A 19,648-nucleotide genomic window follows, 5' to 3' on the forward strand; every position below is an offset into this window, starting at 1 on the left:
TCCCCCCCTCAAAATTTCCTCCTTCCACAAAGTCAGAACTTCTGAAATCTGGGAATTAAATATCACTCAGACTTGCTGCCTGCTAGTGTGGAAAGCAAGTCACCTTTCGGACGTCTGAAGAGCTAGAAGAGTGTGCCTATCACGTTTAACCCACAGTGACGGGTGATTGGCAGCGTAACAGCTGAGCGACAGCCACTTGGCCAGTAGTTCAAACCCCAACACGAAGATCCGTAGTAGGATCAACGGCTTGATTTGCTGTGGTCATGAAGTCTGAATCACGAAGCACAGAGGCGGAGGCAAAGGTGACAGCTGGTAGCCATTCTCCTCAATAAAGTTGTGACGGTTGAGATGTATAAGCAACCAGATCCTGCTAATTTCATAGACTTTGAGCCAAGTGCTTAGTGTCAAAACCAGCTACGGTCAATGATGCAAATGGCTGTGAAGAGTCCCTCATCAACAGCAAGGCTGTCCCCACCAGACTCTTTCCTGCTAGCAGCTTAGAAGCAACTGGATCCTGCTTTCCAGCCTCAATCCAGTTTGAGGAGAAGGAGGCCTTATCCTTTTATTTATTTATTTTCTTGCAAGTCATATTTATAGAGGTATAGTTTACATAGAGTAAAACTCAATTTGACAAAATTGCATGAACACATACAGTCAGGTAGCCCCCTCTGTAATCAAGAAGAAGGACAATTTTTAAAGTTTCTCTCATGCCCCCCCTTTTTTGAGATAATATTTTTATATTGTTTTCCAGGTGCTTATTACATATTTTATATTTTATACATCTTTGTACTCCATAATAATTTGGCATTGTTTAGACATCTATGCCTTTTTATGCTTTATAGCAAAATTACAACATCACTTTATAGTTTTAATTGCATAGTTTATGTAGGAGGTATTTATCTCCCAGATCTTATCTAATGTTCCTAAGACCTCTGGAATAGTAATGATTGTGGTAGTAATTCTTCCATTGTAACAGAGTAACTTATAGCATGATGGGGGAGCACGCTGCTCTGGGGTCAGACTGCCTAGGTAGATAGGTAGGTAGGTTGGTTGGTTGGTTTATTTCCCAAAAAATAAATGTTTCCCATAATTTATTTCTTTTTTTAATTCATATTTTTTATTAATTTCTTTCCATTACCATTTAGTTCCTTTATACCCTACTCCCCGCTGCAATCATTAGGCTGTTGTCAATGCCCATGAGTCCTTTTTCCTTTTTGCTCAATCCCTCCACCCCTAACCTCCCCCCATCCCCTTAGCTGTCATCCTGCTCTTTATGAGTCTGTCTTTATTTTTCTTGTTAGTTCAGTTTACTCATTAGATCCCATGTATGAGTGAAATCATATAGAATCTGTTTTTCTCTGACATCCCTTCCCCAACCACTCAGCTTCAGGTGACCATTAACAAGTTTTCTGTCCCTATAATTTCACCTTTTCCAAAATGTCATATAAATGGAGTCATATAGTATGTAGACTTTTCAGTCTGGCTTCTTTCACTCAGCATGATACTTTGGAGTTTCATCAGTGTTGTTGCATTTATCAGTTTATTCTTTTTCATTGCAGAGCAGAATTCTAGTGAATGGATGTACCACTGTTTTGTTCATTTACCAGCTCAATGACATTTGTTTCCAGTTCTCGGTGATTATAAGTAAAGCTGCTATCAACATTCAGAACTTTATCTTTTTTAGAAAACTTGTAGAAAAGGAAATAGCTTTGCTTTATATACCAGAACTGTATGAACAATTCACAGTTTATACAAAGCACTTCCACTCACCTTATTCCTATAATTCCCATAGCAACCTGGAGAACTGGGCTGGGACTCTTACCCCCTTTTATAGACGGAGGCTAAGAAACCTCCCTGCTGCCCAGACTGCCCATCTCCTCATCTGCTGTCTTTCCCCCAAAGCATTTTCTGGACACCAAGTCTGTGCAGAACACTTTGATAGAAGCTTTGGAGGTAGTCATAAAAACACATAAAAATTGATTTCTTTTTCCTTCAGAAGGGAACAGTCTGATATTCCACATCATGTGTTATCAGGGAAATGCAGATTAAAACCAAAAGGCATCATTACACCTATTAGAATGGTCACCATCTGGAACACTGACAACAGCAAATGCTGGTGAAGGCATGGAGCTAGAAGAGTTCCGTCCACTGCTGGTGGGAATGCAAAATGGTAGCGCCAGTCTGGGAGACAGCAGGGCAGTTTCTTAGAAAACTAAACACACTCGTACCATATGGTCCAATAGTTACTCTTCTTGGTATTTACCCAAAGGAGTTGAGACTTAAGTCCACACAAAAAGCTACATACAAATTTTCAAGGCAGTTTTATTCATAATTGCTAAAACTTGGAAGTGACAAAGATGTCCTTCAGTAGGTGAATGGATCAATAAATTGTGATAGATTCAGACAATGGAATATTACTCAGTGCAAAAAAGAAATGAACTACTAGGCCATGAAAATGCATGCAGGAACCTTAAATGCATATTACTAAGTGAAAGAAGCCAATCTGAAAAGGCTACATACTGTGTGATTACAACTATATGACATTCTGAAAAAGGCAAAACCATGGAGACAGTAAAAAGAGCAGTGGTTGTCAGGGGTTGGAAGGGAGGGAACAATAACTGCGTGAAGCACGAGGATTTGGGGGGCAGTTAAAGTGCTCTGTATGATATCATAGTCATGGGTAAATGCCATCATTCATTTGTGCAGACCCATAGAATATGCAACACTAAGGGGAACTCTAATATAAAGTACAGACTTTGGGTAACTATGATGGGTCAATGTAGGTTCATCATTTGTAACCAGTGTACCACTCTGGTAGGGATGTTGGTAATGATAGATGGAGGCTATGCATATGTGGGGGCAGAGCGTTTATGGAAAACCTCTATACCGTCCTCTCGGTTTTTGTTGTGAACCTAAAACTACTCTCAAAAAGTAGTCTTTAAAAGTGATGGGAGTGGGAGGAGTCTCAAATGGAAGCAGGACCAGCACATCTGCCAGAGCCTTGAAAGGAGTACTAATCCAGGGTCAACTAACACAGCCACAAGAAGCAAGTGATCTTCGAAGCTACCCCTCCCCCCACCCCAATCCTTTTTAGAAGCAAGCAGGGCATAAATGATAAGAAATAAATCCAACTGAGGCTGATGGGAGTCAGACAAGAAGAGAGTAACAGACCCTAGATGTATGGAGGGAAGGGGAATTCCCAGACAGTGATATTCCAGATCAGGCAAGAAACTGATTTCTAGGATAAGGGTAAACCTCTGTCTTTAGCTTCCAAGTTAGAGAAAGCAATTACCAGGCAAGACTTTCTTTGAACTCAGAGTTTGGCTGGAATAACAACTGGAGTTAAGTACTGGAGAATCAAAGTGGAAAATGCTCTCATAGGCCTAAAATTACTAGATTTGTTTTGTGTGGAAGCCAGGGTTTCTGATGCAGCTGTAGGGGAAAAATATGTCAATGAGATTCTATTCTTTAAGAAAAATTTTAGTCTTTGATGCTGCTTTTGCCGGTTGGACCTCCCACAAGTTGGCCTCTTTATGTCTTGATCAGATGGCTGCTGACCAGCTGTCACTCCAGCCAGAAACCACACTGGCCCCTTGTGCAATCCACCAGCAGCAGTTAGGAGGGTAGGGCTGGGCTTTTGTGCCTCATCTGTATGCGCCTTCTCTGCCAGGTACACCGGGCACCCTTTGCCAGGTCCATTAGAAGGGCAGGGAAGCTTACCCAGCCTAGATCACTGACCAGGAAATCTACCCAGACAGCATCCCTGCTGGAAAGCATGTCTGGGTCTGTCCTCTGGTGGGTCACCAAATGCCAGGCCAGGCCAGGCCAGGCAGGACCTCCTCCTGCAGCAGCTAATCTGAGGGGCCCTTAGCAGTCCAGACATGGGAAAGAAATAAAGTCTGCATTTTTACTTTCATTTATAAAGGAGAAAATAAGAGAGTAGGGATTAATGGTTTGAAAACGTTTAAGTAAATGGGGCTATATTATGTAATATTTAGGAATTCAGATTTTAGGGCAAAACTACTTGGGTTTGAACCCTAGCTCTGCCACTCTCCAGCTGTATGTAACTCCTGGGCAAGTCATTTAACCTCCCTGTGACTTCAATTTCTCAGCTATAAAATGGGGATAATTATGATGGCCACCTTTTAGAGTTACTCTGAGGACTGAATGAGTTAATTTTTGTAAAGGGTTTAGGAAAAAGCATGGAACCTAATAATTTATACATTTGTGTTTGTTAAATAAAAATAATGGCTATGTCCCTAATTCCTGATCCTAATAAATTCCCCACCCTACCCACTCCACCAAACCAATCTGTGTGCACATGCCTGATCTTTTTCTTCTTTTCTGTTTCAGTCCTTAATATCTGTCAGCTCCCCCTCTTCATATAAGTTCCCTGTGCCTATCAGAACAAATCACCCATGACTTTGTAGCTTAAAACAACAGAAATTTATTCTCTCACAGTTCAGGGGGCTAGAATTAGAAAATCAGGTGTCAGTAACGTTGGTTTCTACTGGAGGCTCTGAGAGAATTCTTTCCATAACACTCCTAGCATCTGTGGTTCCCTGCAATGCTCACCATTCCTCGGCGTGTACACCCATCATGGTACTCAGCTTCCTTTGTCTCATGCATTCTCCATGTCTCTCTGTATCGTCACATGTACTTCTTATAAGGACACTCATCATTGGATTCAAGACCCATCTTAATCCAGTGTGATTTCATCTTAAACTAATTACATCTGCAAAGACCCTATTTCACCACTAAGGTCACTTTCTGAGGTTCCAGGTAGACATTAATTTTGAGGGGAAACCAGCTGCCAGTCTGGTTTCTTCTAAAGCCAAGGGACCCAATTGCAAAGAACCTTCTCTCTCTAGATACCCAAGGTAGTCTGAGATGTTGGAACATCTTCAGCCCAACTTGATCTTGAGGGTCATGGAGAATGGAAGAAGAGATATAGCAGCTGGGATAAACCCTTAGGTACTTTTCCACTCAAGCCATCAGGTGTTCTGGTTAAGAAATATTTAGGTGTTATCAACATGCACTAAGCTGACTAGATGATGAAAAGCTGCAGTTGTGGTATTCCTCAGCTGGGTATAGTGCATGGTCTGTCTTTTCTGTGACAGCTTAACTGACTGCCAACTCACAATGGTCTGTGAATGGGGCTGTGGGAGGAAAGGGAATGGAAAGGCGTGCCTGAGAGGCAGAGATGCGGAGAAGCAGGAGACCTTGCTCCTCCTTTTACTTCCCAGGTGGTAGCAACTGAAAAGGCAACGGGAAAAGCCATCCAGCTCTCAAACTCATGGTGCACTCGTGACCTTTGTTTGTCACCCAGTTCCCTGTCTGACTAGTGTGGTCAATGAGACAGAGGTTCCCAAATTACTTAACATTACCAAGCCAGGAGGCAGTCCAGCCAGGACAGTTATCAATTCTCTTGTTCCCTACCATTATGCCCTTTCCAACCACACCACATTAAATCTTAAAAATAAGCACCAAATTTGTTGATGCTCATCATCTTACAGCCTCAAACCAAAAGACAAATGTGGGTTTCCCCAGCCAGGCTCTATCACCCAAATTAGTATTTCATGTACATGTGGGAGCATAACGTTGAGAAGTTTCTCCTTTCTTTCATCCCACAGGGCGCCCTTCAGACCAGGGCAGTGATCCACACCTTGTTGTCACAGGGGGCTCCAGGGCAAGTACCCAGGTTCAAGACTGCAGTGAGAGCGGTGACCACCAAGGTAAGGTCGTTAGACGTTTGGGATGAATGTCCTGTATTTGAGGACATTCCAGAGAAGGTTCCAGAAAAAAATGGAAATGGAAATGATTACCTGATGTGGGCCTTCTGTCTGCCACTCTTCTTTTCTAAGGTAACAGCTGGTTAAATGCAGAGGCAGCCTTGCAGGGGGCCTTGACAGGTGATTTCATGGAAGGGGAGAGAGTAGACAGAGAAAAGCTAGCTCCTCTGAAGCTCCTCCCTCTGCCCATTTACCTGTTCACTGGGGAAACTAATCTAGTTGCAGCTCTCCTTACCTCCTGACTCCTTTCCACCGGTCCTCTCAGAGCACACCTGACATGTTTCTATCTGATTTACCTTGAGCTTTATGAATGTTTAGCTTTTAAGGCAGACCTTTTTATGTTCCTGACATTATACATAGACCTTAAACTGATTAAGAACATTCATGGAAGAGGGAGGACTGTGGACCAGATATTAAAACTTGGGTATCTGGTCTAAGCCTTTCTTTAATTAACATCATTGTGAAATGAGAGAATTGGACTAAGTCAATAGTTTTCAAACATTTAAAAAATATTGAGTTGGCCAAAAAGTTTGTAAGATGGCTCTAGTAGTGCTTAGTTGTCTTTAACTTCATTCAAAACAATTTTGTTGGATTATAACAGCTGTCATATCAGCATGCATTAAAAAATTAGCAAAAAATAATTGGTGAATTATTTGCGTAGCTATTTTAATATTGAAGATGGAAGAAAATTTGCAACATTTTTGGCATATTATGCTTTATTATTTCAAGAAAAGTAAAAACATAACTAAAAAAAATAGATTTGTGCAGTGTATGGAGAAGGTGCTGTGACTGATCAAATGTGTCAAAAGTGGTTTGCGAAGTTTCATGCTTGAGATTTCTCTCTGGATGATGCTCCACAGCCAGGTAGACCAGTTAAAGTTGATAGCAATCAAGTTTAAACATTAATTCAGAACAATCAATGTTATATCATGCAGGAGATAGCCAACATACTCAAATGTCCAAATCAATAAGTGTATTGGTGAGAATAAAAAATGTGTCTTTTATTTTATGGAAAAAAACCTAAATGGACTTTTTGGCCAACCCAATAATTGGAATCTCCCCTTTTGACAGTTTGCAGGTCCCTGGACTTCTGTTTAAAAAGCATCTATGATTTCTTAGATATGACCTTTAACGCTAATGCTAGCATTTCATGAAAAGTGAGGATGAGTTGCTCTGGTTGGATTTTACTGTAGAGTTTGCAGCGACGGCTTATCTGGCAGGCCCGGCAATGAGGCTTCTGGGCACTTCCGGCTTCTTTGTAATCTGTCTCCGAGCCTGTTTTTTAAGGAAATACAGAACTGGAGCTTTCCCAGAGGACAAGGAGGTTAAGGAGTAGGATAAAAAGAGAGGGGGGAACCCAAGGAGCAGCAGCGTTTCTTGAAATTGTGGGGACTTGGAGTTTTGTAAAAACTTTGAACCTGAAAGTTTTTAGATGGAGTGTGCGTTTTTGGTTCACCACAGACCCCACCACTGCCACGCTCTTTTCCTGACTCTGCTCACATTTATGTTAGCTGGGTGGCCCCAAAGGCATATGGGTTTGCAACACCTTCTCTGTTGTTTTCTTTCTTTTTCTTTCTCTCCTGACTGTCAAATACTTTTTCATCTCATTTCAAAATAGTCCAGTAAAGAATTGGCTCAGTCTTCCTGGGAAAATGAATAGCTTGTAGAGCTCAGTCTCACTTTGGAAGGATTCCTCTCCTCCAGAGCAGTCCCTTTTGCTTTATTTCGTTAAACAAAGAACACCTAGGGGCACTTCCCTGAAGAAAGGAGGGACCCATGTCTAGAGAAGCCTCAAGTCTGGTATTTTGTGAAGGTTTCTGCTCCTTAAGCTCTTTATTTAATTTCTTCAGCCATATCACTGGTCTAATTCCTAAACCTGCTCCATTCCCTTAGAATGAGCTGCCCTTTTTGACTTCTCTGGTGTTTTCCACATCTCCATTTCTCCAGTCTCCTTGTTTACAATCTGTCCAGAGGGATGACAGGTGATTCCAACTGTCACCAGGACACACTCCAGAGTATTTAACAAGTTTGATCACCTCCTTATTTTTTATTTATTTTAACCTTTTTTAAAAAATTGAGGTATAATTGATATATAACACTATATTATGTTTCAGGTGTAAAACATAATGATTACTTTTTTAAAAAATTTAAGTGTTATGTCTTTAGTCCAGCCCAAATCCTTCTCCCTGCTTTTGCACAAGAGCTGGGGGAATAGAGCAACAGACTTCCTCTAAGCTTTATTAAGAATATTCTGTAAGTTTCTGTTGGGATTTTATACTTCAAATAACTCTTAAAATCAATATTTTGATGACTGAAGTGTAAATGAATAAGAAACGGGGAGTAAGTTTTTCTTTCAATTACATGAACGGAAATTCTATGCATTTTTGTTGGAAACCCAGGCAAACTAACCAGGGGCATTTGCTAAGCTCCAGGTAAAGGTGTGGATGCCGCCTCTCTTTCTGGTGGTGGAGATGGCACCTTCCTAAGGACAGTCCCAAACCTTAAGGGGCTTGGTGGTCTTTCCTGGCTTTGCTTATGCCTTTTTCTCTCTGCATTGTTATTAAACTCCTATTGCTTCTTTTTATACTGAAGATCTCAAAGTAGGTGCCTACAAAGCACACAAAAGCAATCCTGACTTTCCACGGAGATGGTAACATTTGGGCTTTGGTGTATGAGTGGTAGGTCTTGGTGCTGCCGAATTGGGCCAGAGAACAAGGTTAAAAATTATTTGTGTCAATTTTCCTTCTTAATAAGGAAACAAAGGTATTCGTGTCCCAGATGTGCACTTCTCTTCTTTATTTTTGTGTCAGTTCTTCCTTTTATGTTGCTTATCACAATATTGCAAGTAAGCTTGGACCAAACGATGTTTTAGAAATGCCAGTTGGAGGGAAACCTACCTGGCCCTCCAACTAGAGGAGTTCATCAATCAAGAGAAGGAAGGGAGGGGAGGAGAGGGAATCAGTTAATGAAATTGTAAAAGGCTGTGGTTATTTTTCTTGACTTCTGCTATTTTCCCTTCTTTTAGTATTGTTTCACCCTTTGGAGATAATGTTGTTTGTATGATAATAAAAATGTAATAATGTTACATTTAAATTTTTTCTCTTTATCCTTTTGGTGTTTATAGCAATAATACAATAATACAGATGATCTTATCTACCACCAATAACTCAAAGAATTCCTTTTCTTTCACACAAGAAATATTTATGTCTAAGAAACCAAATTAATAATATAGAATCAGAACCTACTCTTCCTAGACTAGATAACACAATAACAATTGATTTCCATATTTCTTTTTCTATACTCTGTCCTGTTATATGTTCTATTGTTATAATATTGACTTTTTATATTTTATCCATCTCTCACAAATATATGTCACAATTGGCAAGTTTATAGAGTATCTTCATTGGTTATATTTTAGTTCAAATGTTTCTAGATTATCCAGAATAAGGATAGCAAATAGGTGCAGAGTCTCTTTCCTATCCCAATTGATTGGTAGTGACTACATGCAACTATGGTTCTCAGCCCTGGCCACACATTACAATTATTTGGGGAACTTTTAAAAATTGGTGCCAATCCTACCCCAGGTCAGTTTCATAGTCTCAGGAGGCTAGGCTCAGGCATATTTAAAATCCTCCTGACAATTCTGATGAACAGAACTGGATCCAGTCACCCTGAGGGCTGGTTAAAAGCATGGATTGCCAGCGCTCATCTCAGGACTTTCTAATTCACTAGGTCTGGGGTGGGGCCCCAGAATTTGCATTTCTAACAAGTTTCTAGGTGATGTTGATGTTTCCTGTGATATGTTCTCAAGGAGTCACATGATGCAGGGTTCACCCTTTGAGACCCACTGATGTGAAGCTTTGCGTTAAAAAAGGAACTTGAAGGTGAAGTTTACTGGAGGAGGCTCATGATGGATTAGTCATGGCTGCCAGGGTCACAGGAAGGAGAAATTGTATTTGTCACCCTGCTGTTGAGAAACTCAACAGTAAACTGTCCTCAGTTACAATGTGGAAATGGGTTACTCCTGAAATTATTCCCAATTTGCAGTTAACCCCACCCACATAGTGACAGTTCATTCCTTGACCTACTATGCTCCTTAGCAGGCAGCCCGGCCCAGCCAGGACTAGAAGCTGGTCTTCTAACTCTGTCTAGCACAGGGCTATTCCAGCAGCTGTCTGCTGCCGCTATCGCCCTCTGCCTCGCCTGCGGGCCTCTGACCTCTGTCCACTATTGCCAGACAGAGGCACCTTGTTTTCCCATAAGCACGAGTTATTTTATCCAAGCTGCTGGCTGGGACCAAGCACTAAGCAAGGCCTGCCATCACAAAACAGGCCAGCTTTGATGATGTGTCCTAAATAAAGGCTGCAGGAAGTCAGAGCAAGCAGCATGAGGGCAGGAGAGGGGTGCTGCAGAGAGCATAGGTGGGCACTCTAGCTAACGCTGCCTATTTCTGAATGTATGCTTAGGTCTCTAAGTTTTTGTTTGTTTTCTCTCAGTTCTGAGGGGCTTCGTGGATCATAAAAGCAGTCCGCAAGCTGAATCCAACAATGGCCATGCAGAGACTTCAAGCAACTCTCCCTCTGTCACTGAGAAAAATCGGTGAGTCTTATGTATAAAATTTGTCTGTCTCAAACTCAGGGGAACCTGAGTTTCCTTTCAGATACTCCCATGTTAGAGGTCATTACTGGGTGGGCAAAGTCTTTTATTCTTCAGGGTAATCGGAATACAATGCTGCCTTTTGTGTTCTCTTTGTGGTAAAACTTGTACTTGGTCTCGTTAGGTTAAAGCAGTGGGTCTCAACTGGGTGCAATTTTGCCCCTTTCCACCTGGATTTTGGCAATGTCTGGAGACATTTTTGGTTGCCACAACTTTAGGGAAGGAGTTGTGCTAATGGAATCTAGTGCGTAAAAACCAGAGTTGCTGCTACACATTCTGCAATACAGAAGACAGCCTCCCACAGCAAAGAATTGGCTAACCCAAAATGACAATAGTCCTGAGTTTGAAACACCTTGGGTTTAAGTTAAAGCAAAAAAAAAAGGTATCATTTGCTGTCTCCTCACAGATTTTATTTAAATATAATTCAAAATTAGTAGAGCAGAGCTTGCCCAGGGCCATAGTGCACTATTTTCAAAGTACTTCTGAGCTGCTCAGGTCTGCAGAGGACAATAACCCTGGCTAAACGCAGGCTCAAGTCACTTTAAGTAAGGCCAGGCCAGGCTGTGAAACCAAGCACTAGAGACTCATGGAACTCACAGGCTTCCTGTTCCTCTGGGAAGCCTTTATTACCTACCTTCCCTCAGAAGAGGTTCCCAGGCCCCATCCCTATGTCACCAGGAGGAGGAGGCAACTACAAGCAGGAGTGAGCCATGGCAAAGGCAAAGTCTAATTAGAATAAAGCTTGCCTCTCTTATTTCCCCCAAATCGATAGTAGGAATTCTCATGAAAAGTGTACTCCAGCATTTGGAGAAAGAAGCAGGCCATTAGAAAGTTCCTTGCATCTTTTCCCTTAGAAAAAGGGGTGGTCTTGATTTGTAATTTTTAAAAAATAATTCTTAATTTTTTGAGACTTCTTATTAATGTTTTTGAGATCTGACACATTTAGTTCTCCATACTTCTCTAGTGGTCTCAGATTGTTGTTGGGCTACTGTTAAAGTAGACTGCTTTCATAAATAGTCAGAATGGCTCTAATTAAAATAGAATAGTTCATATTAAAATGACAAAGTTTAGATTTCTGTTACAGCAGAAAGACCACTGAACATGGTAGGTAGAAGACTCGGTTTTGGTTCTAGTGCTAACACTTTCCAGCTGTGTGACTTTGGGCAGGTCAGTGAGCCAGTCTGGTAAATGGTCCCAAGCCCCAGCCTGACTCCCCTCACCCTCAGCTGATGACTAACTTTACTAATAATATCAGGACACTTCTGTTAGCAACTTCCACTTCCCTTCCCTCCATCTTAGACCCTCTCCTTATATTCAGCTGCCTTTTTGTCCTTTGCTCCCCATCTCAAAAAACAATGGGTCCTCACAGGGGGTAACCCCTCTGTCTTGTTCCTGCTCTCCAGGCCATGCCACCATCAGTTAGCCCACCCCTTGCTTTCGCATCTCTCTCTGCTGCCCCTTTCCCTTTTGCTTATACCTCACCCATTCTAACAAAAGCCTGCACTTGGACCTGTCCCTCCCTCTTCTTACTTTTTTTAAACAAGATTTTACTTATTCATTTTTAGAGAGAAAGGAAGGGAGGGAGAAAGAGAGGGAGATAAACATCAATGAGAGAAACATTGGTGCGTCCCAGAGGACTGAACCTGCAATCCAGGTATGTGCTAGAGACCTTTTGCTTTGTGGGATGATACCCAACCAACTGAGCCACATGGGCCAGGGCCACCTCTTCCTACTTTTACTATCAGACTTAGCCAGGTATCCAGGTCAGTTGCCTCACTAACTCCTCCCTTCCTTAATCTGGAAATCTGATCTGTGTCCTCACCACATCTCTAAATCTTGTCCTTGGGAAGATTAGCTCTCAGTCATAGAGCCTCATCTTCATCAGAATCTGCAACATTCAGTTCGTGGGCCATACTTTCCTTAAACCCCACTCTTCTATGGGTCTCTGCAGGACTGCTGTCTTCAGGTTCTTCCTCCGAGACGTCCTTGGTCTCCCTCCTGCTTTCTCTTCCACCCACCACTGAAATGCAGGCAGTTCTCAAGTCCTTGACTGTCCTCTTTTTCTACTTTCCACGTGGATGACATCTTCTCCCACAGGTGTATCTGGTGTCAATTCTTAGCTGTGTGATCATGATTCTCAGATCTCTTCTCTGAGCCCCACACTTGACCCAATGCCTATTGACCACATATTTCTGATTTACATCCCAGGGCCTCATGAAAAGCCCCCAGCAAAGAACCTCCTTCACCTGACCTTGCCACGTCTGTGAGTGCCCAGATACTTCCTTATGTCCTGGCCTTACCAGGCAGTCATTTTTGATCTCTACCTCTCACTTAACACCACCCTCAGTTATTTTATTAGCATTCTTCTTTGGTCCAGGCCTGCCATTATCTCTTCTTCCTCTCTGTTCTCTCCTCTTTACAGACCAGCTTTCATTTCTGACACCTGATCAATTGCCCTAAAGTATATTCTGACTTTTCAAAGAACTTTAATGGCTTCCCATTTTAGACCAAAAGAGGTCCAGACTTCTCAGTCTGCTATATCAAGCGCCTCCCTATCTTGCTCCAATTTGTCCTCTAGATTTACTGCCCGTATGACCCTAAATACACCCTCTGGCTATGGCTACCTGGAGCCAGACTTTGTATTGTTTGACCAGTGCACCCATCTCTGTTCCCTCTGCCCATTCCTTTCTGTTCAACTCTTATGCCAGTTGAATAAACAAGGTACTTGGCAATGAACTGGTTTGCATCTGGCACAAGCTCCTTGTGATACTGTGAGCAGTAAGAGTACACAGATTGGGTTCTCAGACCGCTCTTTGGTTGGTCACTCCTTGTGGTGTTCACATTTTGCCTGATGTTGTGGTTGACTGAGCTAGCAGGTCAGCTTCTCAAGGGCAAGGCCTGACTCTTACTTCTTCTTGTTTCTAGTGCATGCAATGAGTTTATCAAGCTGACTTCTAAGGCCACTCTTTGGAACTCAGATTTTTTTCCTTCTTTCTTTTTTTAATTTATTTTTCAATTTATGTTTACATTCAATGATACTTTATATTAGTTTCAGGTGACCAGCATAGTGGTTAGAAAATCATATACTTTATGAAGTGTTCCTCCTGATATTTCCAGTACCCACCTGGCACCATAGATAGTTATTACAATGTTATTGACTTTTTTTCTTATGCTGTACTTTTCATCCTCATGATTGTTTTGTAACTACCAATTTCTACTTCCCTTCACCTTTTTCGCCTCGTCTCCCAACCCCCATCCTCTCTGGCAACCATCACAGAACTCAAATTTTTATGAGAGAAATGTTCTTTCTTCTCAATTTTGGGTGGTGGCAGCAGCAACAAGGTCCAGAGTAAATCATCAGATAGTGTGTCAGGACCTCCGTATGCCAGGCGCTGCTACTCCATTTTCCCCTCTGTGTTCAATGATCACCTCAATGCCCCATGGATCAACCCAGAATTGGAAGGAAGGACGTCATGGAGTGGGGTCATCATGAGCATCATGAGAGCTGGGACATGCCAATGATGATGTTTATAGCAGCAAGTAACTGAACCGCCACCCCAGACATTAAAGGATTCCTCAGGAAAAGAGGCCTGAAGACAAAGGGGCCAGTGCCAGATCAGCCACAGTTTCTTCATCCCTTTGCTCTGTTATCTCAGCACATCAGTGATGCTCCCACTTATGGTCACAAGGTGGGTGAGGCAATGCTAAGTATCACTTCCTCACATGGCAATATCCAAAGCAGGAAGAAAGAGGTGGATGGAAAGGGGGCTCTCCTCAGAAGTGTCTCTCTGTCAGGAAGGGAACCTTTCCCAGAAGTCCCCAATGTACTCCCTTCACATCTCATTGACCAGAATTTTCAGAGGAGGCTCTACAGGGGGAGCTGCAAGGGAGTCTGGGTAAGTGAGCATGGACATTTTCAGCTTCTTCAGGAGAAAATAGGCAAAGAATAAAGGGATTGGGGAGCAACCAACAAAGTGTGCCATAAGAGCCCTGAAGGGATAGTGATAGGAGCAGATAAGTACTAGGGAAAAATGAACCACAATGAGATACCACCTCATACTGCTCGGAATGGCCCTCATTAACAAATCAACAAACAACAAGTAACAAGTGCTGGTGAGGATGCGGAGAAAAAGGAACCCTAGTGCACTGCTGGTGGGAATGCAGACTGGTGCAGCCACTATGGAAAACAGTATGGAATTTCCTCAAAAAACTAAAAATGAAACTGCTTTTTGACCCAGCAATTCTACTGCTAGGACTATACCCCAAAAATCCTAAAACACCGATTCAAAAGAAACTATGCACCCCTATGTTCATAGCTGCACTATTTACAATAGCCAAGTGCTGGAAACAGCCTAAGTGCCCATCAGTAAATGAGTGGATCAAAAAACTGTGGTTCATTTATACAATGGAATACTATGTAGCGGAAAGAAAGAAGGAACTCCTCCTGCCTTTTATGACAACATGGATGAAACTCGAAAGTATTGTGCTTAGTGAAATAAGCCGGGTGGTGAAAGACAAATATCATACGATTTCACCGAATACAGGAACCTAATGAACAACACAAACAAATGAGCAAAATAGAACCAGAGGCATGGAAAACAAGAAACAGACTGACAGTGATCAGAGGGGTGGTGGGGAGGGAGAGAAGAGAGGAAAGAAGAGGAAGGGTCTAGTCAAGGAACTAGTATAAATGAGCCATGGACATGGGGACTGACTGTGGGAGAGGGGGGAGGTGGGAGGGGCAGGGGAGAGCAATGGGGGGGAAAATGGGACAACTGTAGTAGAACAACATTTAAAAAAATGAAAAAATAAAAAATTTAAAACAGAAAAAAAAATAAAAAACTAAAGGAAAGCAAAATCAGAGGGGAGAGTTCATAAGGAAGACCCAGACATGACAAGAAATATTGCTGAGAATAAGAATGACAGGGATATATTGAGGTCATCATTCAGATTCACCCAACATTTATTACAATGTCAGGTCTTTTCCCACACTTATCTCATCTAATTCTCATACCAGCCTTTGGGGACCTGTTAATGACTCCAAGTTACTGGGGGTCACCCAGTGTCACGGAAAGAATAAGTTGCAGGTCGAGGGTTTGAATCCAGCTCTTCTGTCTCCAATAAGAACAATGATGAATATTTCCTGTTCCTTAACAACCTCCTTACATGCATTATTTCATTGAATCCTCATAACCACCCTATGGGAGAAGTCCACATTTTATAATTTCTGACATTTAGAGATGACAAGTAACTTGCCAATGTTACTTCAAGTGATAGAGTCAGGTTGGAACACAGGCCTTCTGACTGCAGAGCCCCAACTTTTAACCAGCACATTCTAATGTCTCCCTTGGTCACAGGCCCCAAGTGCTTAACCCAACACTTTTTTAGTTCTGTGTTCTCTTGAACTTTCATTCTGGCAAATCTTAGATCACAACCAGCTAAAGAATAAATCTGACTGGCATCAAACTGTCTCTCTGTGATTGGTGGAGAAAATTCCAGCACCGAATCTTGGAAGAAAGCCTCTGGCCTCTGGAAAGGTGCTCCCATCTGTACATGGCGGGGTGGGTTTAACTTGACAAGGGAGAAGGGAAGCCTCAGGTTGAAAGAAGCCAGTGGTTGGTTTGGTGCATCTCTGCTCTGCTTTCTGTGTGAGCCTGTACAGTGAATGATAGGATGGAATTGCTCCTTTATGTCTCAGGGGCTTTGAACCCATGATGATAATCCTCCATTTTAATGCTGATAAGTACAATAGGGAGGATTATGCCCTTTAATTTAATTTGGCCTGCATATGGCAGAGCTCTCGCAAAGTCTTTATATGGCATCTTTAGCTCAGCTAGCCTGTCGTCCTGTAGAAAGAAGCCCCTATGAGGGAGGCAGGAGATTGATAACGCTGGTGCAGCTGTTTTTCCCCGGCAGCTTGTAACACCCTCCCCCTGCAGAGAAGCTGCTCCCTTGTGGGCCACTTCAATGAGGGTTTAGACTCAGAGCGATGGGGACCTTCGTGATTCAGGCAGCTTGAGGGGAGCTGGCATCTCTCAAGAGGGGAAAACGGACACATATTTCTCCTGTGTGTCATCCTTGCAGCTCTGGGGCTTGGAGCCAATTGGGCTGACCTCAGAATTGACGAGCCAGAGGAACAGCCTCCCCATCAGGGCGGACTGCGGGCCAGCTTTTCATGTGGGCTGTGAAGTACGGATTGCCACATATCTTGACAAATACTCTGCCTGGGGGGTGACTGCAGAAAAATGTGGCAGTGCTAAGAAGATTAAACAAAATTTTTCTTTTATATCAGTATCATGAGGATGTTTCCTCTCCCACCCTTTAATTCCCATGCTAATTTTTCCTCCCATTTCCACTCCCTCCAGCAAATTTCCTACGCTGTGGCCAAGTGAGTCCACTAAAGCATTCACAGAGGGCCTGAATGGAGCCAGAGGGAAGAAGGAGCCCTGGTAGTGCTGGTGGCCTGTTTTTATGAAGTGCTGATGCTGTGGTAGATACTCTATTGTTATTTCCTCCAGGTAGAACACAGATGGGCTTTGGTGACAGACCTGGGTTTAAATCTTGATCAGCTATTTACGAACTGTGAGACTTTGGCAAGTTCCTTTATCTTTCTGAAGTTTAGTATCCTAGGCTGCAAAAAGGAAATGAAGGTGAGGATTAGAGATAAACTATGCAAAGGAACTAGCCCAGTTTTAGACACATAATAAATGGTCAGTAGGGGTGATGGTGAGCTGTTGTGGGTCGTAGTAATAGAAGTAGTAGCAATAATAGTAGAAATTCTAATAGTTCAAAGGTTTCTGTAAAGCTAACCACATATGAAGGGGTGAGACCCCTCTAACTGAGTTCTAGAGCTGTAGACTAAAATAAATATTCAAGATTCCAGCACTTCAGACATTTTGAACAGTGCTCACTCTCTGCTTTTAACTTGAGAGCCAAGTTTTATTTTCTTGTGTTCTGGCACTTATCTCAGGGATAAATCTGAGGTTGACTTTGGACCCAAGACTCACCCTTGCCAAAATGGCCAGGATTCCACTGGTGCACCTCAAATGACAACTTTCAGATCTTATTTGATTGTTAGGGCCTTCTTTGAGTTTCTACACTTTAAAAATATTAATTGGTCACATTTATTTTCAAAACCTTTCTGAAATCAGAAACTTTATCACCAGCTGAAAGGTGCTTCAAGGGAAAATATGTTTTGAGTTATATTTTTCCTTATGGATTTGCTTATGGCTGTACATAAATATTTATCTGAACTATTTCAACAAACCTTAAATCATCAGTGATCCTTATGCAAAGGACACTTTTAGAAGGATTGTGGATGTCGAGAATGTCAGCAATCAGTGTTCTCTTTATAGGACAAGGTTCCAAGGACCAGAGGCCTCTTTAAAAATATCTGGAACTGTTTGGTGGTTTTCAACATGTCTTTTGTTTTCCTATGTCTGTGTATCTGTTCATGCTGTTCCTTCTGAATAGAATACTCTTGCCAGTTTTTCCTTTACCTGTTGATATTTTACACATTCTTCAAGGTCTCACCCACAGGGTACCTCCTGCAGGGCCTTGAAGCAGACTGGAGCCAGGTGGGAGAAATAAGAGTAGCCCACAGCCCAAGGCAGGATATGCAGGGCTTGCGGGGTGGGGGTGTGTGTGTGTGCAGGGTTTGGATACATACTCTGGGAGGATGAGGTGCCCCATGGGGTGAAGCCTGAGGGTGGGATGTGGCAGTGGTGTGATGCAGGGAATGAGCCAGTTGGGAGTGAGGATATGAGAGGCCTTAAAAGCAGCACAAAATATCTGGATCTTATCATATAAGCCAAAATGGTTGCATACCTGCAGACGTTGGATAGAATGTAGTCTGCAGACATATTTTGTTTAGCTTTCGCAATGTTTTTGAAATTCTTAATTAGTTTCTAACATATAAAAATAGAAAGATTTCATATAATCAGATTTCTGATGGCTCCTGAAAAATTGGGGTAATTAGCAACAATCTGCTGGAACTAAGTAGCGGCTGTTTTCCATTGATACTAACTCAACAGTCTACTTACTTCATGGCCTGGCACCACCAGCATCTGAGTCTGATTCCTGCCCATTGTGAGTTTGATTCCTACCTACCATGCAGGTAGAGGAAACAGTGTAGGCTATGGACTCTGGAGCCAGATTGGTCTGTATCCAGTAAACTCAATCACATTGGGTAAGTTCAGCATATTTCTGATAGTGATACCTACCTCATAAGTCTGTTGTGAGAATAACCCATAGGAAAATTTTAGAAGACTACCTAGCATGTAGTAAGTGTACCAAAATGTTAGCTGTTATTATTGTATTCTACATGGGATAATAAACTCCAGGGCTGAAGCTATCTGTTACTCATTTCTGTATGACTCACCAAATCTAGAATCTTTGGCCACAATAAACATAAAATAAAAGTAATTGATGAATTGATGAATGAATATGTGCTTCTTGAATTTTTATTTTTGTTGGGTCCAAAGCTAAATTTAATTACTTTGTCCTCAAGAAATGCTTTCTATTTATCTTGATTTTGACCTGGGTATAATTAATTTTTGATAAAGTCAGAAGCTGGCTTTTTAAAAAATCCAACAGTGCTAACAAAATTAATGAGAGGAGATGTTATTAACACTGTGTCTCTTTTATGTAATGGCTCTACCTTCCTAACTCAAAAATAAACCCAAAGTTTGGGAAAATGCTTAATTTGGGGGATTTTTTTTTTAGAAGTTCAGTTATTGGCAAATAGCTGTCTGTGGTTAATATCTTAACTGAATGGTCAGTTGCTCTGAACCAGCATGTAGTGCACTTAATCAGAAATGATGTTAGAATACATGTTTGCCTTACCTGAGATTCACACTTCAAGGCAGTGTTTTTGTACCTATGCATCTCCAAAAACAATCTGGACAGTTTGGTATGAGAACCAACCTCTGGTGTGTCCAGCTTATCTTACACATAGCTTAAGTTATGACACCCTCCCACCTGTGGACGGACTTTTGTGCTTATGTTAATCTATTCCTAAACACACTTGCGTCAGCAAATGCTGGCAGGAGCTCTACAAAGCTGACCTGCAAGGCTGGATTCACAGTCTCTCTGGAAAATTTGCACATTTACAGAGAACTTGGGCCCAACAACACTTAATTTTTATTTAGATAAACATCATCTAAAACCTCAGTGATATATTCAAGAGTCTAGGAAGTTGC

General features: G+C 42.0%; 1 protein-coding gene across 1 annotated transcript in view; it reads left to right on the forward strand.

Moving 5' to 3' along the window:
• The window catches only part of MYO3B (myosin IIIB), a 437,546-nt gene that overhangs the window by 268,192 nt on the left and 149,706 nt on the right, over positions 1 to 19,648 (forward strand). Inside the window, exons 28-29 of the mRNA XM_090280660.1 lie at positions 5,634 to 5,735; positions 10,289 to 10,391. Coding sequence (XP_090136786.1) covers positions 5,634 to 5,735; positions 10,289 to 10,391 — 205 coding nt within the window. The remainder of the gene's footprint in view (positions 1 to 5,633; positions 5,736 to 10,288; positions 10,392 to 19,648) is intronic.

The sequence above is a fragment of the Furipterus horrens genome, unplaced genomic scaffold (genome assembly GCF_987537825.1).
Source record: "Furipterus horrens unplaced genomic scaffold, mFurHor1.1.pri manual_scaffold_1, whole genome shotgun sequence".
Lineage (NCBI taxonomy): Eukaryota > Metazoa > Chordata > Mammalia > Chiroptera > Furipteridae > Furipterus > Furipterus horrens.